We start from the raw sequence: 25,581 nt of genomic DNA, 5'->3' as shown, positions 1-25,581 counted from the left end.
CAACCCTCACAGATATGAAAGGATTATTCCTAACACAGCTTCACACTGAAACATCTGGAAGAAGTGCTACTTTAGAGGGTTTGGGAATTTGAACTTAAAGAAATGAATTGGAACATGACATTTACAAAATGCTGCTTTCCTTCGATTTGCCATTCCTGATTAGCCTGCAGAGGAACTTTACAAAACTAAAAACAATCCAGGACTATTAACCACAATTTAAATGATCTTGGCCATCAGAAACTCTAGGTAAAAGTTAACTCATTCTAGAATATTTTACTGCTTTAAACCTGTTACCTTAGATTATTTGCTCCAGTCTGCTTTTTAGGTACCAGGTGAACAAACTGAATGATTATTTAAGACAATGTACAAAGAGATGAGGAGATTCAACCTTGGTACCCGAGACAGCCAATTGACTGTGAGAAATTTAATAGTCCAAGAATGAGAGAACTCTGGCAAGGACCATACACTCTGAAGCAGACTAAGTCTGAAATAAGCATTGCATTCTAATCAGATAGAACTTGGAGGTTTAGAAATTGATGTACTTTTTTTTGAGATCTTGCCATCTTCTTTTCACTTTTTAGTTTTTGGTTTCCTACCTACCTTCTAGGAAGTGCAAGGGTAGGAACTTTTCTCCATACTCCAAAACTCTGTAAGAGCCGAGTTTGGCTGGCTGTAGTCTATGACATGTGACTCATGATGGACACTTCCGTGCTGCTGGTTTGTTTGGAATGTATATTCCGAGGTCCTCACATGTCACTGCCAAGGGCAGTCTCTGCTGTTGCAGACCCACAGAGGCTGGCTTATCTGGTTAATGAGGCCCTCCTGTCCTCTGCTCTTTCCCACCATGCCACTCATGAAGCCTATTCATGCCTGCTTTCAGACCAAGGGCCAGCCTTAGAGGGAGTGTGATGTGGCAGAATCACATTTCTGCTGTCACCTCAGCATCTTGGAGTGAAAATGAACATCTGGTGTGCATTTGGAGAAAGATGTTGTAAAAAGTGACACATTGGTGAAGGGGTGTATAGATGGAGGAAAAGTCCCATTTGTTTTTTGGAAAACAGATGACAATTTACAATCTGAATATATGTCCCTGAGTTTCTGCTAACTCTCTAACTTCCTGGTGCAGTTCCTGTCTTTCACATCTACTATTCCCCTTATTCATTTTAGAGCTAGTAAGAGGGTATTGAAAAATGCAAGGACTCAGGTATTCACTGGCATAAACTTCAAGTACCCTAAGAGAGCATGCACCTGTTTAAGCTGATTGCATGATCTTCTTTGTCTGATCTTGCTGGGCATGACCTATCATCATGCTTTGCACATAGAGGGTCATCAATAAATGTCTGATGAGCCCTAACCGGTTTGGCTTAGTTTATAGAGCGTCGGCCTATGGACTGAAGGGTCCCAGGTTCGATTCCGGTCAAGGGCATATACCTTGGTTGCAGGCACATCCCCAGCAGCAGGTGTGCAGGAGGCAGCTGATTGATGTTTCTCTCTCATCGATGTTTCTAACATTCTATTCTTCTCCCTTCCTCTCTGTAAAAAAAATCAATAAAATATTTTAATAAATAAATAAATAAATGACTGATGAGTAAAAGGTACAATCTTTATAGTTTCAATCCTACATCTACATTTATGGTCTTTCATTCTAATCTTCTGGAATGAACTATTTAGTATCTTTATTATTAGTGATCTAGGAGGTGTCTGAGGGCACTCCATTTGAGTTAATGTTGTATCTAATTATATTATAGAAAACCTAACGAACCTAAGGGAATCTGAGAAAGGAATGGTGGTGGAAAACTCTTAAACAGTAGTTTGTTCTTCATATGTTACAACTTTGGAAGAATACCATTTTTACATTATATACTCATAAGTGTCAGGAAGTATTTAAGATGAGAAAAGTTTTCATATTCTTGCTATATGGAGAAATTGGAACAGGAAGGGCTAATATATCAGGATAGCTGGCATGTATGTTTTCAGGATGTAAGTAGTTTGTGTATTGCAGGCTCAATGGTCTGTCATAATTGTCTTCTGTTCTAACACTAAAACAGCCATAGACAATACATAAATGAAAGGATGGGACGTTTTTCCAAAAAAAATACAAACCACCCTTTATTCATGGATAATTAAATTTGATTTTACAAAGCTTTCACATAGCACAAAATATCATGTTATTTATTTATTTATTTATTTAGTTAGTTAGTTATTTGCCAACTTTTTGCTCACAGGTCTTACAAAAAATTGTGGTAGGCCATATTTAACCCAGAGGCCATGGTTTGCAAACTCATGTTGTAGGACTCCCCCCAAAATAAATAAGAACCCACTCAGAACAAATGTCTAATTGTCCTAAATGTTTTGGCCATTCAAAGTCATCAGTTTTTTTGGGGGAAGTATCAGGGGCTTCAGGTTAGGGGGGAAAAGGAACTACACTTCAATAGTTCACGTCTTCCACAGCTTTCTTATCTAGTAACAAGAGGCCCAATGTACCAATTCGTGCATCAGTAGGGTCCCTCAGCCTGGCCTGCAGGATCAGGCCGGAACTAGCTCTCTGACATCCCCTGAGGGGTCCTGGATTGTGAGAGGGTGCAGGCCAGGCCGAGGGACTCCACTGATAACACGATCTGCACGATCGGGTCTGGGGAGGGACACAGGAGGTTGGCCAGCTGGGAAGGGACCGTGGGAGGGCTCCAGGGCATGTCCGACCTGTCTAGCTCAGTCCTCATCAGCTGGACCCCAGCAGCAAGCTAACCTACCAGTTGGAGCATCTGCCCCCTGGTGGTCAGAGCACATCATAGTGAGCAGTTGAGTGGCCTTAGCATATCATTAGCATATTACACTTTGATTGGTTGAATGGATGACTGGACAACTGGACACTTAGCATATTAGGCTTTTATTATATAGGATAGGTGAAAAGGAAAGGAAGCCTCAGCCTAAAATCAGCCACATGTGTCATGTGTCCTAATCCTGTGTGCTAGGGAATACTGATGAATGTTGCAGGAAATATCTTTTCTTTCCATAGCAGGATTCTTCAACATTCAAATGATCTACCCATTCCTTCACTTTCTGTCTCCAAGCTTGTCCATGTCTGTCTCTTCATCTCCCCAGTTTTCTCTCTGCCAGGGACCCATATAGAGGAGGAGAAAGAAATCCACTTGTTGGGAACACTTTCAGTTCTATAAAAAGGTTAAAACTGCTTTGAATTAGTAAGGCAACCTCTTACATATACCTCCATCACCCTACACACACACACATACACACACACACACACACAAAATGAAATAATTTTGGGTTAAAGCTATCTCATTAAGAAGTAACTATCTTTAGGTTTTTATTCATGAAAACATCAAATACCAATTTTCTTTGGCTAATTACAGATTATGTATCCAACCTAATTTTATGACTGTTGATCCATAGGGTTTCTTCCACTAATATCAAAATATACCTTGGGTCATAAAATATTGATATTTCTGGTCAATTTTTTTAAAAAAAACACCAAGATGCCCTGTGCATTTTCTTGTAAACTCAATTGTAATGATCCAGAAGTGGAATCCAGCCTGATGTTCTAAATCTTGATAAATAGACATTTCATTTGTACATACAGAGTGGGAAATGGAACAGGGGGAAATACGAAATAGTATAGGGGGATATACAAAAACAGTTTATAAGCAGGTCAGAAAAGGGAACACACTACAAACTGGTTAATACTAAATATCCAGTCAGTCTCAATAGGGTTTTGTCTTTATTGGTTAGATTTCATATTTATAAAAAGAAAATTAGTGAGCCCTGGCTGGTGTTGCTCAGTTGGTTGGGTGTTGTCCTGTGCACCAAAAGGTTGCCAGTAAGATTCCCAGTCAGGGCATATACCAGGTATGGAGCCTGATACCTGGGTTTCAGGCTCAATTCTCAGTAGGGGGCATGCAGGAGGCAGCCAATCTATGTTCTCTTCTCACATTAAAATGTTTCTCCCTCTCCCTTCCTGTCTTTATAAAGAAAATTAGGGATTGTGAACCATTTCCTTTTAATAACTTATTCCATTCTCAGCACCTTAAACTTTAGAACTATGCTTCTCAATGGGTATATCAGAGTATCCGAATCACTTTGGGACATTGTTTCAAAATTTATGCTGTCCTATCTGTCCCCATTTTGGCACAGATACCATTTGGTACCTTCAAATCAGAACCTACCAGGAACACATCTGCAGGTTAACCATCTGGGTTATCTCTCACTGCAGCAAGCGAGAATACGTCATGGAGGACCATGGGCTTCTCAACAAGAGAGACTTCAAAGGAATCTATTACAGGATTTGGATTGTGGCTGAGTCATTTGGGGGAGGGTTCAAGGAAGCAGGGCTTCAAGCTACACTGGGTACTGTCGGAAAGCAGAGGCAGTTCTATAATAAGGCATCACAGTAAATCTGATCAACAAGGAGGGAGCCTCCTGTGAAAATCAATCTGTAAATGGTAAAGTCATACCAAACATTCATTTTGCCGCGGACAGGAGGCATTTTTAGATGCACGGTGACCTTGTTTTTGTCTGTGCTTAGACACAATTTTGAAGTGGCCTTGTGTTGTTGCATTTTATTATGGCCTTAGAGTATCTGGTCTGTGGTTGGTGTTCTGTGAGTTTGTTTAGACTTAGTGGACTGTGGTGACCTAGCAGTGAGTGCCAGGCTGCCTTCTGAATGCCAAGGACAGTTTGCTTTTCTTTTTTAATATCTACCCTCTGCTCTCCTCTCTCCCACAACTGTAGTGGCTACTTCATTTTAGTGGCATATTTCTAAGTTTGTATTAAAAAATATTGTAAATGTACAGAGAATCTAACATAATACTATAATAATCATCATTGTATCCATCAAACAACTTAAGAAATAAAAGACTATAGATACAAGTATTTGAGTATGTCTTTCGAATCTTAATTCCTCCTGGGAAGGAACTGTTATCTTGAATTTGATGTGTAACATTCTCAAGTACAAGTATTTTCATTCCCATTTAAAGCATATACACATGATATTTTATGGTATCCTCCTCTAGGAATTATGTGAGATCTAACATTAATACACACTGAGATAATTTTTTTTAATTCTGGGATTGCTTTAAATAGGTACTAAAACCTCGAACTACATGAGGAATCATGAAGCCCCCTGTACATCAGACAGGGTCACAGGGCATAATATTATATAACTATTGTTAAACTTTAGAAATGACTTTTAATGATCCCATCAAGTACATGCAGCTTTCAAATGACCCATAGTGGCTTCATCTGCAGGGGCAACATGTTGGTTTAACTTAGCAAGATGTTGGGTGGATTTTTCTTCTCCCCCCCCAGAGCTTCTGCTAAACATTTTTGACACTAAAGAAGCTGCACCAACTGGAAAGTCACATTTTCATTTCAGACCATTTTAATTTCATGAAGCCAAGGTTTGGCTTCTACTTGCAAATAGCATTGAAGAAAGCAATATTGTCAAAACAAGCGGCCTGGTATATCCAGCTATAAATCTGTTGAATCGAATACAAGACTTTCATTACATTTTACTTCACATTTCTATATACTCCTACTATCACCGTTAATTACACCCATCAGCGCCTTCCTCCTTGTAGGCGAACATTTTCTCTCTGACAAAGAAATGTCAACTGAGAGAATGTGTGGCACCTGGGACCTCCATTAAAAACACAGTCACTTTCACCCAATAAAAAGCTGACGCATTCTGACAGATGGACAGGCAGACAGAGAACTCAGGGCCCATTCCCACTTTTTCTCGCCCTAGCTGTCCGAGACGAAGGTGACGGGACTGATGGTCTTTGCCTTACTTGAGGTTTCCAAAGAATCACCCATATAACTGTCTTGCATCTCTTGTCATTTGGTGTTACTTGGTACATTTCAAATAAAAGCAGAAAATCGCCGTGGTCTTCCGAGGTCTTTACATGACAGGGACAGGAACTAAATATGCAGCTGCTCTCACAGGAATACCATCAACTGGGTGGCTTATCAACAACACACAGTCATTTCTCCCTGTTTTGGAGGCTGGGAACTCCAAGGTCATGACCCTGGCAGATTCAGTGTCTAGTGACTGCCACCTAGTTCACAAATGCCACCTTTTTGCTGACAGAAGGGATGGATTAATTAGTTATTTGGGGTCCCTTTCATAAGGCACTAATTCCATTCATGACCTAACCACTGGGGTTTTATACATATGAGTTATGGGTGGTGGTGGCTGTGTGTGTGTGTGTGTGTGTGTGTGTCGCGGGGGGAGGAGGCACAGACATTCAGACCATAGCATCTGGTTCACCAAAAGTCCAGAATGTTTGCAATGTTAAGTACACAGAGACACAGATCAAGTTCATGGGGATGGCAGGAGTGGTTGAGGGGACAAATACCCCCGGATTTGAGGGCAACATGAGAGACGGGAATTCCCCTAAGTCCTTATCATTTCATACTGACATTTAGCTTGTCTCTGCAGGGGAGCACTTAAGAATCTGTCCTCAAGAATATACCTGCTGCACCACAGAAATGGAGGACAAGCTCAGCCAGCAGAGCAAACTGGAGTTTGAAAACCTCGTGGAAGAGACGAGTCACTTCGTGCGCACTACCTTCGTGTCCAGGCACAAGAAGTTCGACGGTAGGTCAAACAGCCTCCCCTTTCACTTTGTCCTACCTGTGCTTTTCTATGAGAAACACCCTGGTCTTATGGGAAAAACCTTTTTTAGGTAGGATCTTTTCTTTCCCTCTTAAATATTTATAGCTTTTTTTTTTTTTAAAGTATGTGCTTTCTTGACAATTTAGATAGTAATAGCTTGGAAAAACCTGATTTAAAGAGCTGTTTTGCATTTGCAGTTTGCCTGTGAGATTTCTGAAAGACATAAGCTCAAGTTTTATTATTAGAGTGATTCTAATTCAGGTTTTGTAGCTTGTCTTCAGTTTTCATCGGGGCATTTTTCCTTAAAAGAATTGAATGCCATTCAAAATGTTTTGAAATACAACACTTTGAAACAGACAGGCGTGTTTGAAGTGCCAATGACACGGTGTCCTTTATTTTAGAGTTCCTCCTCCCCATAACATAGCCAGGTTTCCCGTTTCAGTTGCAGTGCTTTCTGCATAAGGTTTAAGTCCCCTATTGATTTCCTGATTATATGCAATTGACTTCACTTCTCAATTCTATTTGTTCAATAAACCGTCTGTATTAGAAAGTGCAACCTGTGAACGTAATTATAAGTAGAATTCCAGCGTTGCGTTTTCTCGTGTGAGCCTCAGAAAAATATCTTAAAGCAGTCTGATTTTTATAAACTGAGTTAATAAGGATGAAGTTAATATTCTTACGTGCAGTGTAGTCTTAGGGCTCTAAGAAATGAGTGTATCTTACTATATGACTCCTTGTAAAGCAGACTTGCAAATCCCGGTGAGCCTTCCTTGTGCCCTTAGTCACATTAAGTTGCCTAAGGCAACAGAACTGCCATTCATGTTCTTCCTGCTCTCCAGTCAATGCACAGCAGAGCCCGTGTAGAAGAGGCCTGCCAAAGCTTTTCTTTTTCTCTTTTGTTTTCCTCTGTAGTAGGTAAAACGTTCTGCTTCGTTGCTGCTTTAAATGAGGATAACAACACCAATTTCTTTCAAATCAGTCCTCCAAGTTCTAAGAGGCAGGTCCACCCGGCAGTCGTTTCAGTATTCAAGATGATGTGAAATTTTCCACCTAAGCGAATGGGACTTGTATTTCCTGCAAGTATTTTTCAGCATCTTCACATTCTTCTGCTGCCTCTCGCTCTGTGTTCGACTTTATTATGTAGATGTATATGAAAATAATGCCTAGTTTTGAAGTGTTACTGTGAATGTTTGTTCCCTTGAATGCACCCAGGGAGTACTTGGGAGTTACCCTTGATTGACAGATTACCACTCCAGTGACATTCAGGAGCCCCTGCAGGGGCTCTGTGTTTGAGGAACTATAATGTATCAGTTCAGGTGGAGGCCACTTGAGACACTCTATCTTTTGTGACAGAAAGCAGGTGGGAGGGACCTGCTGCTGCTGATTTCTACCCTTGGAAAACAACTCTAGTGCTTTCATAAAACTGTACTCTAAAATTAGGTTGCAATAGTTCCAGGGCAGTATTCACAATACATAATATATGTGTATAAAGATATATATATCTTTTAATAAAAATAGTAGATGTAAGGTAGCTTTATGGAGATTTTGTTTTTGTTTTTGTGTTTTTGTTTGTTTTTTTTGGTAAATGAGTAAAGGTATTCAACAAGGCTGAGTGAGATACTTCTTGTATTTTCATATCAATGTCTTTGAATTTATAATATTTAATCCCACATCTCATTCATTTTATTTAGGAAATCTCCTTCCCTCCCTTTTCCCTTCCTCCATTCTCCCTTCTTTCCTCCATCCCTCCCTCTCTGTCTTTTTACAGGTGTGTTTTAAATTATGTTAATGTATTTAGGGGTATTAAGTCAATCTGTTTGTCAGGGCATTGACTTTTGATAAGATTAGATCTGACATAGAGGGTGATGAATTATTTAGTAGCAGTGCATTTCATTGCAGTTATATTCCACTGAAATGGGTGAGAAATTAAGATTTTTCCCAAGGAAGCTTTCAGCCAGACTTTAAAAAAAAAAAAATCTGAATGTGTCCTGGTGAGCACAGCTTCTGTAGAGCTCAGTCTTTAAAACATTTATAGAAACATGCCAATTAAAAAGTCACCATTATCATGTTTGCCCTTTCTTTTGTCAATTTCATGAGGTCAGTTATGCAATTGTATGGCTTACCTTCCTAGAAAGTGATGCCCTAAGTCACCTTTCAGGAACTTCACCTAGGCAGCTTTCCATTTCTTCCCTTGGCTGTTTTTCCCCCTTAACCCATCCCCGTGGTGTTTATTGATGAGTATCAGTTGGTAAGCACAGAAGAACTACCTAGGGTCAGTTTTGGAATGTTACCTTCCCAGTCTTATCTTGAGTGATAAAACCAATGGCGCTCTGAAGGGCTTTGAATTTTATTTTCCTGAAAGGTGACTTTGCAGGATCACCTAGCAGGAATAAGAAGATGGTCATATAAGTCATTTCTATTCTGTGCGTCATTGTGCATTTCTGCTGGGGTCTCCTGATCCAAAGTGTGCCTTTTGCATTTCTGTCTCTGGTCCCACTTTAATCTAGAGATCCTGATTTGTCATCTGTATTTTGGATGTCTTTATTGGCTAGATATTTTATTTTATTTTAAATAATATGAATGATGACTATATTATATGAAGAGGGGACCCCTTTCCTTCCTATTTTCCTTAACTACAATAACATTTTAAATTCTATCTGGTACGTGTGATTCAGTCCAAACTATATGGAGTGGCCAGATTCACTCACTGTTAAAATTAGTCTACAGTTGTTGCTTCCCTTATTATTCTGGGAATGTTTTGATTCCATTAACTTTTGTTATTTGACAGAGGTGACTTTTAAATTTTGAAATTCAAAATTTTTAACATAACATAGCATTCTATTTGTTGTCATATTCTTTCCAAGTTCCTATTAACATCATTAGTAATATTTTTGAGATAACACTGTACATTTATAAATATTCATTGGGTGATTGGAACCTAAACCTGAATTAATATATATTTTTGTCTACATTCCCAAATGGCCAACTTTTGCTCCATATACCCATTAGGCTAAAATATATAGCTGAGAAACAATACATTGAAAATAAGGTTGTATCTGAAGACAATGAGTTGAAAAAATATATATTCTCAATTGCTGAAATTTTCATTCTTTTGCAAGGAATTTGCTTATCACTCTGTACCATTTTTTCTTTTTAAACATAGAATTGAAATGTTATGATAAATGTATATAAAATAAGGATTTATATATTCTTGACACTGGTGCTTTTCCCTATACCACAAGTTTTTGTATGTGTTTTTTTTTCTTCCTTTTTCTGGCCCAATTTCCACCTCTGGTTTGCATTACGTATCCCTGCAGGCCCCTCACCATGTTGGCCGGGTCTGACTGCTGCAAAGGGTCCCTCGGAATTATAGAGATACTTTCAATGTGGGCATGAGCACCCAGCCCGGTTCAAGTGGCAGATGGTCATAAAATTTCTCCCATATTTCTTACCTTTCTCACTCTTCCAAACACCCAGCCAGAAGTACACAAAACAAATAAATCATGTAAATATAGAAAAAAGGAAGGGACATCTTTGTGTACCCTCTCAGTTGCCTAGCTTTTTGTGTGTTTTGTGACTCTCCCACCTATCCAAGTGGCATTTGTGTCTAAATCCCAATGGTGGTCATGCATTTCAGTGGCTGATTTGTTAGGATCCTAGGAAAATGGAGAACAAGAGAACACTCTGATAGTAGTAATTGTAATAATGGACAACACCTGGCCTGTACCTCGCCCTTTGTAGATGTTTGCCTATTTGCCAGGGTGACCAGCACTCTCAAGACACACACAACCAGTCAGTGACTGAGTCGGCTTCCCTTCTTGACTGAGCACTCCTGAGACCTAGCCTAACCACTCTACTGTCACCTTTTGAGTGCTTTCCAGTCCCTGAATGTGTGGAGATTTTATGATAAGCAGCATCTATTTCTCTGTCTCCCTCTGCCTGCCCTGCCCCAAGTTATTGTGGGGAGGAAGTGGAAATGTCTTTCAGAGAAAAGTGGGAGATTTTTTTTAATCCTTAAAAAAATATAATTACCCACCTAAATATAGTCCAGCCTCCAAGGAACCAGGAGTTTAGAGAGGGTAAATGACTTGCCAAGTTTCCACCAAAATGATGAAACCAAGAGTGTAACCTAATACTCACATCAGTCTTATAAATAGTGATGTGATAGGAAGTCAATATTTGGTTGAAATACTCACTAAGCTTTTATTTGGTTCATGTGGACATTATCTAAAATCACTGATATTTCTGTAGCCAGTCAATAGTGATGTTGATGGGTAAAGAATCTAGCCACATTTTTGGTGAAGGCAGAATGGTATTCAATTGGAAGTTGTCCTAAATTAAAAGGAAACGAGTGTTTTGTGAAAAATTTGTATTGAATCAATAAAAGCATATTGTTTATTCCCCTTAGGTACCAAAGTCCAGTAACCTCTATCTTGATGTAGGCATCTGCTTTCTATTCTTTAGGAACATGTATGGAATATGGATAATTCAGGGACAGGAAAATTTAGTTGACAAGGCATTTTATTTTGTTTATTTTTTCCTCAGATTTGTTTGAGCTGAAATTTATTTGCATTTGAAACTCAATATGAGAGTTTTTGTTTGTTTGTTTAGTGTGTTCTTCTTGGTCTTATTATTATTCTCTCCTTCTTGGTTTTTATTTATGTATATTAATGACATACATTTGTCCAGAGATTTTGGCAGCAAGTACATTTTTAAAAGCAAAATAAAAAAAAAAGTTCAGCAGTAATTTCCATCTTTCTGAAGAACTTATTCTACAGTAACACCCTCAGAATTCTCATTTTACTGAATGCTGAAATAATTTATACACAGCACCATAATATTTTTACACTGCAAATCTGCTGTATTTTCTTTTAAAATATCATTTTTCATCTATATACTGTAGAGACAGCAATAATATAATGATAGCTTTAAAATATGGTCTACTTTTCTCAGAGAATACACTTATTTGAAAACCTAAGTAGTTTTCCATATGGTGATAGAAGCTTCTATATTTCCTGTCATATGGATGGATGGATGGATGGTGTGCGTGTGTGTGTGTGTGTGTGTGTGTGTGTGTGTGTGTGTGATTTGAATTTGGAAACATTTATTCATAACCTACCATTTAGAAGGCACTTAACCAAGTCTGTAATAGATTTTAAAATGACTAATAATGTTAAAAATATGGTCACAATCCGTCACAATGTTTATCTTATTGAGGAGATCTAAGCTTAAAACTAACAGAGAAGGCAATTGACTATCTCAGAAAATGGAAACAGAAAAGGGGAGTCAAGTATTTTATTTAGAGGTGCTAGAGACTTTGGAAGAGGTGCAGACAGAGTCCTTAAAGAATAACCTAAGATCATGATAGTTAAAGAAGTGTCAGGAGGAGACAAAGAGTACCAGCAATTTTGTATGCATGTTCACAAAGTCAATGGCACTTGTAAACATATTTACTATTGACTTTTTTCAAACAATATTACTCTATTGACATTTAGCATTTATCTATTTCGTAAACATTCTTTAGACACTTTCTTGGATTTGTATCAATCCGACATTGTTTTGAACAAACAGCCGCAAAAGTTCAGGGCTTAAACAAGAAGCATTTATTTTTTGTTAATGGGTCTTTGGATTGGCCAGAGTTTGGCTGTTTGGGGCTGTGTTCACGGAGGCTCGGTTCTCGAGTATAGATTTGATCTGTTCCACTCCAGAGGTCTCTTATTCTTTTGGAAGTGGTACTGTATCGTGGGCATGATTTCGTGGTGCAGTTTGGAGACTAAGTTCTATGTATGGAGGCACGATATTTCTTAAAGCCTAAACTAGAATTGGCACACAGACTTTTCAAGTTCTATTGGCCAGGATAAATTTCATGATCATTACCAACAACAGTGGGACGGAGGACTATATGACTCCCATCAAGGTTGAGGTGGAGGGAGAAGTGAATGTTTCTGTATGTTAATCTACCATAGTCCTCAGCTGACAGCCTCCCAAGCAATGTTTATGTTCCATATTTGCTCTTTGGGGGGCAGCGGGGGGGGGGGGGGAGGATAGATTCTCTAGGAACTCAAGATCAATAAGTATTTCTTGAATATGAAACCTCTGTTCAACTGCTACCTCCCATATCCTAGCACACTGACAAATACACACATAAACACCCACGCAACTTCCATGATGTGATTCAAGAATAAGATGTGATTTTTCCATTTTATGCTATTATTCTCCTTCATCATTGTGCAGAATAACAAGTTTTACTGTAATTCATAAGGGTTAGAATGTTAATCATTATAGGAAGCAAGTAGCTGAATGCCGCCTGTAAGTTTGCTAGGCCCCATTTTGTCTGAAGGACCCTCCTCTGCAAATCAGAATGTGCTGACTTGGGTTTCAGAAATTGAGAAATAGTCTCGCTGGCATTGGAAAGTAATCTGCCAATTCTCCCAAAGGACAGTCCTTTGAAAAATAAGAATCAACTAACCAGGGAGTTGGCTTTGGCAGAACTAGTGAACAGATTTATACACTACAAATGCCTTGCATTTGCACAATCTTGGAATATATGATCCATGGTTGGGTGTTCTTTAAATGCATTGCACACGAACTCACTCCTTTGTACAAGGGGGTTTGTTCTCTCTCTCTCTCTCTCTCTCTCTCTCTCTCTCTCTCTCTCTCTCTCTCTCTCTCTCTCTCTCCAGGGATTTTTCAAAAACTAAGGATGTGCATGCCTGACAACAGCTTCATTTCCTCAATGATAGACTGCTATCTTACCACACACCTCAAAGTAACTTAAAGCACATTATGTTCCCGTGTGCTTATAATGTTATCATCTTATTATCACCATCCCCTTGCATAGTGGCTTTGCTGAGCAGCTGTTTCACAGGCAAGACAATTTCTTTTAAGTATTGCTCTATCAGACACTGAAACCAGCCTTACAGGAAGGTTTCTTGGTCATGAATGTTAATGAGCAGACAAGTAGCTGTTCCCTGACAGTGGCTCACTAATCCTTTGGGGAAGTATGGGTAAATTACAGGAAACTTTTATTTCAGTTAATTTGATCTGCCACCGAATAGAGAAAACAGATTTTCTTATTTTAATGAAAATGAAGAAACATATTTAATGGTGGTTTAAATTAGAGATCAGTGGAAACATTACTGTCTTCAGACCTGAGAACACAGTAGCTCAGTGCAGACTGGTTTGATTGCATCGTGTGTGTCAAGGTAGTGAGACCCGTTACCTCCAGGTAGGTGTGATGGGCAGTGGGAAGCAGCATAAGTCACTCACTCTTTAAGTGGGGATTTTGTGTCAAGAGATTCTTGATCTTCCTTCCTAATACAAAATTGGAATAAAATCTGTGCATCCTCCTCCACTGAAACAATATAAGATTTCCTTTTCCTAACAAACAAAAAAACACAACATGGTAAAAGCATAAGAAAAGCATTTGCATGCTTCCTCAAGATTCAAAAGAAAATAATTCTGGGGAAACTTTATCTCAATGGCATCCTTTGTGCTGAGGGAGTCCCTAAGGTAGGCAGATAGAAGGAGCAAGATGGGCAGAAAGGTGATCATGCTCAAAGCTGGTTGATAATTTCAATGGGGTTTATTATTATAGTCTCATTTGTATATGATTTTTAAATTTTATAATAAAAAGTTTTGAAAGACAGAGAACTGACTTGAGCATATACAGGATCAAAGATTGCAATACAGTTAATTCATTCTAGACAGAGAGTAATGTCCATAGGCTAAACGACGCTTATGTATTATGTACCCAACAAGAGTAAATCACATAACATTTTCAAGTTGCAAAGATGAACACAACTTATAAGAAATTTAACTCGGATCAAGGCTGCTTAGTGTCTGCTTCTGTTCAAATTTTTATTATTGTTTTGCTGGAAATGACATCTCTGGCTTAGTAATATGGATAGGACTGTTGAAGTGAGGCTTCATATATAAGTCTCCCTGTTGTGGTTCAAAATGTTCAACACTTACTTAGAAGCTACATGGACACCAAGTCAGACCATTCAGACACAAATGTTGGCAAGATTCAGAAGAAAATGCGAACGTATAGAATAAATGCGTTACAAATAACACTTCTTCATCGCTCCATAGTCGCCCAGTGACTTCTTGTTGAATGACAACATGGAAATGAGCTCTTGGAGTTTCACATTTTGGCAAATCCAAAGGAAGAGACAGGTTGCCTGAGCAATTAGTTCCATATGTTTCCAAGCATTCCATTAGACTGGAGGAGAACCTGACCCCATGTGTGGAGGTAGGGTCAATGACCAGCTAATAAGCTTCCATGGTTCACCGAACTCAGAAAATTTTAAAAATCCCTCATTACAAATTTCAGAAGTTTCCATTTATTGTGCTTTAAAGGTTTGTTAAATGGACAAATATTATTCTTGGGATGACTATATATAGCAGTGCACGATCTTCATACTGTTTCCTCCCTACCTACTGGTATGATTGAATCCAAACAACTGAGAAAATGAAAAGTAAACTTTGAAGTAAGATAACAGGAAATTGGGCCTCTCAGGCCTTTCCATTTTGGAAGAAGTTGTGCTTTCCTACATATCTTTTATTTTTAAAAATTTCCTTGCATATTTTTCTTCGTTTAGAAGAATAGTGCTTTGGTCATTCTAGGTTATAGTTGTCTCAGCCCTCTGAATTAACTCAGATCAAGGCTGTCTCCTTCTCCTCAAGTCTTATGTAGTTGACACCTTATCATTTTCACTTATTTAGTGTTCTTTTAATAGCATTCTTAATAGATAAAAAGTATGATCTATTGCATCCTCTCTGTTGAAGTCTAAGCTCATTAACTATTGGGATTAGGTCTCCTATTTCTATTTTGTCTTCCTACAGCTCACTTAATAGAGAGCATATTTAATTCTGCTGCAGTGCTGTCTGACTATGGCACCAACTTGCACAGATCCAAGGGCACAGACCAGTCAGATGGATTACTTAAGGTCCGGTAATAAATACAACAGGAGAAAATAGGAAGCTTTGAGTTCTAGTTATCTATTAACTCTTAGGGTCCATAAACCTGGAAGCCATATTAGGTTTCAGCAGCATTTGCTCCAGTGGATTTAATGGAACTAATTTTGAATTCTCAGAACAAAGATGGTCTTCATTGAGAGTGCAAGTAGAAGCCCTTACTTCAAAAAACAGGATGCGTTCCTAACCATGTGGACTTTCTAAAAGCCAAAGTGCCCTTAGCTTTGGCCCCCAGGGTGAGGGGCTCCTCACCAGCCCCAGTCAGAGGAAAACTCAGGCAGAATTCAAGGAGAGTGTTGACCTGCCATCGTTTATTATTTCAGCACTGTAACTGAGGAGCCTGAATTGCTGGCTCTTCCCTTTGTATTGTGTAAGGAGCACTGTACTCCTATAAAAGGTTTTAAAATACAAAATGTACAAGACACACGCACACACACACAAAAAAACAAAACCCCAAAAAACAGGATGCGTGTGTTCTCTATATCAACACACACACACACACACACACACACACACACACACACACACACGGCACAAGTGTGTGTTCGCATGAATAAAGAGTGGTTAAGATGCACAGGGGTCACTTAGAAAACCAGTTAGCACACACCTTCCTGGGTTCAGATACTGTATATTTTGATTCTCTGTTCTTGATGGGACCCCACAATCTTCATTTAGCTTACGCATTTGACATTTCTGAAGCAGGTCGTCTTCTCAGCTGCACTCTGGGATACACACCTGAGTATCACTGGTTAAGTGGAGCCGACAGCTCAGTAATTAGGACATGGAGTTGAGGCACAGAAAGATGACAGATTTAAAAATCTTTCTTCTACCATATTAAGATCAGTTTATGGTCTGCTAATATAAAGGTCCCCACTGTGTATGCTAGATTTCAAGCACCTATTGATCATTAAACAATGCCTTTTATACATTAAGCAAGTCTCTCTCTTTTCCTTCTGATTTTGACAGTGAACTATACTCAAGAGCCATAACTCATTTGACCTTTTGCAGATGAAAATTAGACTTTATTTGAATGTTTCATATTTGTGAACTACAAAATTATTTTCTTTTTTCTTATTTTTTTCTAGTTTATAAGATTTAATAGATATTTACTTTTTATTATCTAGAAAATGCATTTTTAATTTCTTCTCATTTTTGGCTTGAATGATAAATAACGTTTTAAAATATTATTTTTAATAACATCTAAAATAACAAATAAAGTTTTAATAACATAACATTTTTCTGACTCTAAAGTAGTAAATGCTTATTGTAGAAAACTTGAATAATTTGACTTAAAGTTGTAAAGCATTTAAAGTTACTTTAAATTTTTACCTCATTGGAGGGAAAAACCCCGATCTCTGAGGACAATGAATAAAAATGTAATAACCAATGTGTACTTTCTTATGAAAGTATATTCAAATAAATTCTGAAAAATAATTTACAACCCTTAAGTCTTACACTTGTTTATAAATATAAAATGAATACAAAATATAAAGTGGAATCAAGTCCCTGTAGAGTTAGGGTATTTTCTGGGGCTAATATTCCCCAGACTTTAAAACATTTTGTTAGTACAACTTTGATGGCTGTTACCATAACTGAGTTGAAAATTCATCATTGAAAATTCCAGAGCTTCTGCAGCTGTTAAGAAGTCTGCATTATGTAAAGATATGCATATTTACTTAGTGAACTTTTATACAGTGTTAATGAAATAGCTATTGATTTTTCATAGTTTCTTTTCATCAACCTTAAATCTTCACTTAAGATGTGTACTTTTTAAAATATATTTTTATTAATTTCAGAGAGGAAGGGAGAAGAAAAGATGGAAACATCAATGATGAGAAAGAATCATTGATTGGCTGCCTTCTGTATGCCCCCTACTGGGGATTGAGCCAGCAACCCTGGCATGTGCCCTTGACTGGAATCGAATCTGGGACCCTTCAGTCCACAGGCTGGCACTCTATCCACTGAGTCAGATCAGCTAGGGCTAAAATGTATATTTTTTAAAGGCAGTTAACATCGCCATTGCTTCAAGTTATTAGCGATGTAGTGATAAACTGAGCATGGTATGCTCCTGGCTTCCTGCCAGTGGTGACTGAGAGATGGGATGCTGGGTGGCTCGTGGTGCTTCTTTATCCTTGGGTTCACTAATAAACTCAGTGGTAAATATTCCACCAAGTTTATTTGTGCCAACTTCTTCAATAGGCTGAGACATTAAGATTCCTTAATCACCTGGGCACTGCCTGCACACCTAAATGGATTTCTTGCCAATGACTATTGCTGTTCCTTCACTACACAGTATACACAGAAAATGCCGGAACTTTATTTAGGGAGTGGGGCAATCTTCCAAGTTTGTTCATCAATGGCCTTCCAGTTCTGCTCTGTCCCATTCTTCATCTGAAAACAACAACAAAACACAAATAATCCAAATAAACCCATTTTAAGGGCCATCAGCTTTAGGCAAACTTGAGGAACAGATTTTTTTTAAAAAAATCAACAATTTATTTTCCTTCCTTTTGAGGATTTTGGTCCATTGCATAGCATTTTGATTTTTGTGGGAGCTTAATCAAAGCTACCTTGATAACAAAGTAGAAGGGTCAATTGTATTTCTTCTTGCTAATGTAGAACTCTAAGTATGGCTTTGTTCTCTGCCCTCATTGTCCATTCGCTTCATTTTATAACCTCTTATGTATTTGAACAGCAATAAGAAATGCACCATTGTTGTCAAATATCTTAACCTTACATACAATGACTCTTTAAAATAATTGATACAATGAAAAAAGTAAAGCACCAGTAACCTTTACAAAGGCAAGTTAAGCAATGATGGGTAATGATATTTTTTCATCACAAAAATTTTCTTGCCATCTAAACAAATATCAACAAGTGGAATAATCTATATTGCTAGATAGCCAGCATTTCAAATTAAATGAAGATCTTCATTTTTATTAGGTGATAAGATACTAAATAGCAAGGCTATTACAGATGCTCCTGGACTGACTAAGCCATCATAAATTGAAAATATCCTAAGTAAATAATGCCTTTAATACACCTAACCTATTGACCATCATAGCTTGCTTAGCCTACTCTACATTAAATGTGCTCAAAACACTTACATTAGCCTACAGTTGGGCAAAACCATCTAACAATCTAATTACACTGTAGAGTATTTGTTGTTTACCCTTGAGATCATGTGCTTGGTGGGTAGCTAGCTTACCAATGCCGCCAAGCATCATGGAGGTATAGTGCCACTTATTGCTATGCAGGAAAAGATCATACGCAAAGTAAGGATTCTACTGACTATGTATCGCTTTTACACCATTGTAAAATTGAAAAATCCTAAGTTGAACCATAGAAAGTTGGGAAACACCTGTAATTAATTTCTCCCACTGGAATAAGAAGGTCTGAGAAAATAGACCATATTTCTAAAAGTATTAAGGATAAAGAGAAATATGTATCTTTGAAAAAAACGTTTTAATAAGACAAATACATATTTATATCCATAATTGCTCATTAGGTCATATGGAGTGACCATTGTTACATATATTTAAAAGAACTACTTCTTGTTTTGCAATATTATTTTCTTTTCCACTTTCCTCGGGAAGCAAAAATGGACAGCAACCTGACTGACTTATGCTTTTCTTTTACATTAGCTAATTGAGCTGGTATTGGTTTTAGAAGCTACATGGACACCAAGCCTTACCAGAAGGCTTTTCTTTTTGAATACTTGTTTGCAAAACGAGCTAATGGGAGGATCATTTGTAGACATGTAAGCCACGCTGGGTGCTCATTAGATAATTTAGAAAGACTCTCTGGTTTGCCACCCCCCCCCCCCCGCCTCCCCTTTGTAGCTAGTTGTATGTATTTTGATTAAAATCTCCATTTACTTCCAGCTGGCAATGTTAGCAGCCATTCCACCAATAGAAAGCAAAGGTCACAGCCTCCTGCCTGAACACACATTAAAAAAAACAACACAACAACACAGGAAATCATGTGTCTGTCTTGTGCAGGTATCTTTGAGCCACCCACAGCAGGCTTGGGGAGAGGATTCGGAAGGGTCAGATTGCGAGGGGACTTTCACCTTATTTACCTATGGCGCTCTGGTAGCTGATGGTCCAGATGCTGCGACTGCTGTTGCTTTGTGGATTGGGATCCAGCAGCATCTGTTCTTCGCTAGAGCATGTTTCTGAAATTCCAAATTTAATAGTCTGAGACCCCAGTCATTGAAAGCTATGCTGAAAGTTAATTTGCTGAATCCAAGTTTATTTTCCTACCTCAACCGCAGTTTGTGATAGAGCCTTTCCCCGCTGATGCACAATAAAATGCCCTTCCCCGGCTGGAGAGGAAGAGAATGCGATGGGTACGGAGCCAGGCACAGGCTGCACAGCCTAGTGATTTGGCTACTGTCTTCAGGCTGTCAGACCTTCTAACCCAGGCTCCGCTGCTTTCTACCTCCATAGCTTTGGGCAACTGTTTGATGGAAATTCAGTTTCTCCATCTCAAATGGTTAGAATAGTAAATTCTGCCTCAAAGAGTGTTAAAATGAGATAGTATACACACAACACTTATTAAAATGCCTGGCATATAGTTAGCGTTTACTATTTTAACCACACCACCACCTCACTTTCATGAGGTCTTTCTGGTAAAGAAGTTCTTCATTTTCTTACCTCACTACTGTGCACAGAATTAATTTTCTTGCTCAATAAACACGAAAATTCTCATATATTTAAGTAACTATAGTTAATATGTATTAAGTAATACTTGGAGCCAGTCACAATTTTAATAACTTCTCATGTGTTCTCCAATTTAGCCTTAACAATCCTATGAGGTAAGTGATTTATTATTATTATTATTATTATTATTATTGTTATTATTCCTATTCCTATTTTATATGTGAGAGGGTTCTTGCGTGGAGACTTAAGCCATTTGCCTGAGTTCACATATCTAGTAAAATACAGAGCTAAGATTTAATCCAGCACAAACCCTTTACCAAGCTGTGCCTTCTCCCATAAGGAAAGCAAATCAAATTACCTTGAAATAAAATATTTGAGCTCTGTTTCTGAAGTGAAAATTTCTATGTTAATAATGGGAAGCCCAGGTGACTTTACCATAACGTTGTGGCTGTTTCCATTTCAAGAAGATTCTATCTAGTGAGTAGAAGGACTCATATTTTAAGTGGTAAACATTATTTTGCGAATAAGTCTATGCTTTGCCACTCTCACTTGGACAAAGTGAGGTATGATCCAATTAGCCTGGAACGTGGACCTCTTATAGGTGCTATGAGTCAAACATGGTGGGAGGGGAGGGCAAAAGAGGATTCAGAAAGTATGCTCACCAACAATGACCTAGCCAAACAATCTATATTTCAGCACAGGAAACAAGTATCTGTGCAGAGAGGAGAGTGCTGGCACTGGGGATTCAGGTACATGTATACGTAAAGCCACACGCAGACACAGCTGATTGTTGGGAAGAGCCAGACCTGGGCGCAGGGACAGGATCCCTGGTAAGAGTCAGTGAGTCAGAACTCATGGCTAAAATTTGGCATATGAGAAGCATTATGAAAATGGAATTTCAGACACAGAAACAAGAGAGAGCCCTGTTTACCAATTAGAACTGGTGCCCAAGATTTGAACCCCAATAATAGCAGGTATGGCATCTGAGTCTAGAAATTCTTGATTCCTTCCTTGCTGGTGTCAAGGAGGACTCCTGTATCTGCAAGTGGGAGGCTGGGAACAACAAAGAAGCAGATCCTGACAGCAACAAAGGCATGTTGTGTTTATTCTTAGGAAATCATTTAAACCCCAATAGCATGGATATGGGATTGTGAGTTATCAGACCTCTATTCAGTGGTATAAAATGCTCTGTCTTTAATGCAAAATGTGTTACATGTTTCATACTGTAGCTCATAAATTAAATGGTAGTTTGTGATACTATCACTATTTAAACTAAGGACAAAATAATTAAAGTCAATGATAAAACTTCTAAGTTCAATGAAATGTGCTTTTTTCTTTTTCCTCTTCTGAAGAACACTTTTTATCTCCTAAGAAGTGAATGACTTTAACATTTGGATATTGTACTGTTTCTTTTTTATATGTGTTATATCATATGAATTAATCCAGGAAAAGGCCAATTCAGTGTTAAAAGGTTTGCATAACCAAACAAGGTATTAACTAGGAGATACTTCTTTGAAGCTGCTCATTCTCATACCCCTTATTAATATTCTAAGTCTATTTCTTAACTTTATACTATTGCTTTTACTGTTTTCAAATTTTCCTCTTCTATTTCAAATGTATACTTCAAGATTTTCTTAACCTGAGACCTAAGAATGTCAAGAAAGACAAAATTAACATCAGAATATAGCAATTTTGTTAGATGATTTTCCTTTTCCAACTTTGTCAAATTATTTGTTTCATTGGTATTCTCCTGCATGTCTCTGTCCTTATATTCAGGGTGGTTTTTTGTTTTTTGTTTTTATTTTTTCCCCCCACATGCCCTCAGTCTCATAGATCATGTCCATGACTTCGGTGCCATTACATTCCCTTGATTTCTGTTCCTCCCTCCTTCTTTCTGTAGTCAGGAGAAGGATCAACACTCAATGTAATATTCTGCAGTCGAAGACTTATTTCTATGCCTCCTGTACTGTGGCAGGTGTTGGTTTCCCCACGGTTTTGGAAATGAAAAGTGTGTAGGGCAAACTATGAAAAAGAATTATAATAGGTACCGGTACATTGTTTGTATAACAGCATTTTAACAGGAAGCTTCCTCAAGGATAAAAGAACATATGTCCTTTCAATTAATAAATTTAAACTTTTCATTTAGCTCTTTGTCTTTTCTAGTAATTGAGATTATCTTGATCTTGTCTTCATTAGGAAGTATCTATTTTCTTGATTTTTAAGGATATCAGTATTGAAATGGTCTTTGAAAAGTATGTTATTTCTTTTTATCTGGGTATTCTGAGAATCTTTATAAGTATAGACTTACTAAAAACACATCTGCTCAGTGTAGTTCCTTTTATGATGTAAGAGGAAGAGAAAAAAAAACCAATGAGAATGAATTACCTTGTAAAGATGGATGGCCTCATGGCTGACCTAGGACCAGAGCTGACAGTAAGCAGATCCCCTAGCAGACAGAAGGCAGTGCCGCCAGCCTTTAAGAGATCAGTAAGTTGGAGAGACAGAGTGGTTCTATAAAACCTTTTCCTCTCCTCCTCATAACCGAATCGTGTTGTTGGCCTCTGAGTGCTGCAAAAGCAGTTACTTCCTGAATATTATTTAGTAGCTTATATGAGATGTATTGATAGGTCTTATTCTTTCACAGTTAAAAAGGCTCTCAAACTGTGTGTTAAATAACACGTTGTATGTTGTTAATATGCCTTACAGAAATTTTATGGATTTTTTTATGAAAATGTGAATGAGTTTTGTCTCTATTAAAAGTTATTCTAACGTTCAACTGTTACATTTCTGGGAAGCATTGGTTAACTCATCACATTTATGAACCCCCCTTTCTTTTTATCGGAGATACATATGTAAGATGAGTGAGCTAACAAAACGAATAAGCTAGTGGACACATTGAAGATAGTTTGTTAACAGATACTACAGCAACCTCATAGGTGCTCTAACAGACAAGCAATGTTCTGGATGCACGGAGGATGGGGTTGACTACCTTCATTTGTTGAGTGAAAGGAATTCTTAGCAAAGTTGATGGACTCTCTTGAATCTTAGCATAGGAATAGGAACTGACGGGACGGAGGGCAAGTTAATGGTTGTTCCAAGTAGCAAAAAGGGGAGGAATTACGCAATAGTTCTAAACATATTTGACCCCAAGACTTTTTGTGAGAAATAAAATATTCTACTTAGACTATTGTTCTATTGGAAAATAAAATAGAAAAAAAACTTGAGGGATATATGTGTGAGATTTCCTTTAGCTCTAAAAATTGTATTATTCTACAGGATTCTGTTGTACCATACAAACTGGTCTTCAGTTTTCACTTAAAAATGGCTGATCTAATCTTTTCACCAAGAACATTTTAGCCTCCACCACCTCATTACCCCAAGGCTTAATGACTGCACTTAAATTTTTTCTTTAATATTGTTTTAATATGATCATATATCCTGAATGGAAAATTCTTGAGGAAGTGCTGCATCCAACGGCAGGACTCTCCCAGACTTCTTTTAGACTAGATGTTTCAATTCCAGCCAATGTATTATAAGATGAACTTGATAGACTGATTAATTCCTACCCTATTTGTTGTCAGAAGAAAATTGCTACCTTGGGTTGGTCAAGAGGTGTTTTGTTTTAGAAGCTCAGCATTTAGGCTATTTATACATAATTAAAGTCGCTCTATAGAACTTAGTGGTTCGGCCTGCTTAGAGGCTCACCATGTCAGATATGCTAAGGAAGACTCACAGTTCTTTTAGCAGCCAATACAGAAACAACCTTCAAACAATAGGCAGAGCTCATAAGGTCAACCTGCAAGAAACTAAGAATATCCAGTTAATGAAGAAACCAGTAAATAGTACAAATGCCTTGATAGTGCTATTTATATATGGTGCTAGCGGCTTGGTGCACAAAATTGTGCATGGGTAGGGTCCCTAGGCCTGCCTGGCCATCAGGGCAGATCTCTGGGGTGACTGGCAGGGAGATCAGGGGGTCCCTGCTGGCACCCGCGTTGGCCGGCCTGGTGCTGCCTATTTGTTGGCCCCGCCCCGCTGCCCCCTGATTGCCCCACCGCCACCGGTCACCTCCCTCTGCACCCCAATGCCCAATCGCCCCGTCCGCTCACTGGCTGGCCCCACCACCCTCCGCTACCACAGGTCGCCTTCTTCTGGGGCCTACAGGTTGGGGGCAGCTCCTGCATTGAGCGTCTGCTCCCTGGTGGTTAGTGTGCATCATAGCAATCGGTCGTTCCACTGATTGTTCCCATATTCAGTCTATTTGTATATTAGGCAGAATATTTTAGCTCTTCAGCATTAGGACAGACATTGAAAACTTTCTGTGAGTGAAAGGAACTTAAATAAGAAGGTGTCTCAGGATGCATCTTCTAAACTCTGAAAGGATTCAGAGCTTCCTTCCAAGGGTATAGCAGTTGTCTCTACTTACCATTGAATAGGCTGCCCACATTTTTAATTCCACTTATGATGCCTTTTTGTAATTATTTGATTAATATGAGTCTAGTTAACTAGGGAAAAATCATCTCTTTCTTTATAAGTGTTGAGTTTGGATATGAGCTTGACCCAACAAAACCTTTTGTACTTGATTGTGATTGTAGTTGAACTAGTAAACAGATCTCTCTCTCTCTCGGATATGTTGAATTTAAGAGCAGTATATAGTGGAGTCCAAGAGAATGGAAGGACAGAATCCATAAAATTCTGTGGTCTATACCAGGGGTGAGGAACCTTTTTTCTGCCAAGGGCCATTTGGATATTTATAACATCACTAGTGGCTCAGTGCATGGATTCGTGCACATTGAAAGGAATTAATTAGAAGGAATATTTTAATATTGCTATTTGCCCTTTCTCTATAATAGAAGTGACAACCAAATTCACTATCGACAATGACAGATTGAAATATATGTGTGTGATTGGCACCAACAAGAGTTTTATATGTGTCATGCATGCACAAGTCAACTTAGCCTTTTATAGATATAGAACAAACTTGCTTAATTAGACCCGCTTTCTGATTTAGCTAAACTTTTTCCAGCCCAGTGACGCATCCCAACTTCTCTTTCAGGTAATTGGCAGCAACACAGCAGTAAATATCAACATGAAGCAGATTAATATTGTAGATCACACAGAGAGAACAAGGGTAAAATATTTAACTGCATCAGTGTTTGACTATATTCTGTGCAGTGAGAAAACCTGAAGTCATTTTCAAGGTCCACCATTTCTTACTTCTTTTCAGGCGGGTCAAGTTTCTAAATTTTCTAAATCTCTGTTTTCTTGCCAATGAAAAGAAAACAGGATTCCACCGAGTCTCCTATC

General features: G+C 38.3%; 1 protein-coding gene across 2 annotated transcripts in view; it reads left to right on the top strand.

Annotated features, from left to right (window-relative positions):
* The window catches only part of GPC6 (glypican 6), a 1,123,895-nt gene that overhangs the window by 281,331 nt on the left and 816,983 nt on the right, over positions 1–25,581 (top strand). For both annotated transcript variants that reach the window (XM_081082356.1, XM_081082355.1), the window contains exon 2: positions 6,455–6,613. In XM_081082356.1, the coding sequence (XP_080938482.1) occupies positions 6,455–6,613 (159 nt within the window). The remainder of the gene's footprint in view (positions 1–6,454; positions 6,614–25,581) is intronic.

The sequence above is a fragment of the Myotis nattereri genome (assembly GCF_964212035.1).
Source record: "Myotis nattereri genome assembly, chromosome: 2".
NCBI classification, from domain to species: domain Eukaryota; kingdom Metazoa; phylum Chordata; class Mammalia; order Chiroptera; family Vespertilionidae; genus Myotis; species Myotis nattereri.
The sequence above is the reverse complement of the archived record's forward strand: the minus strand, read 5'-3'. Positions and strand labels throughout refer to the sequence as shown.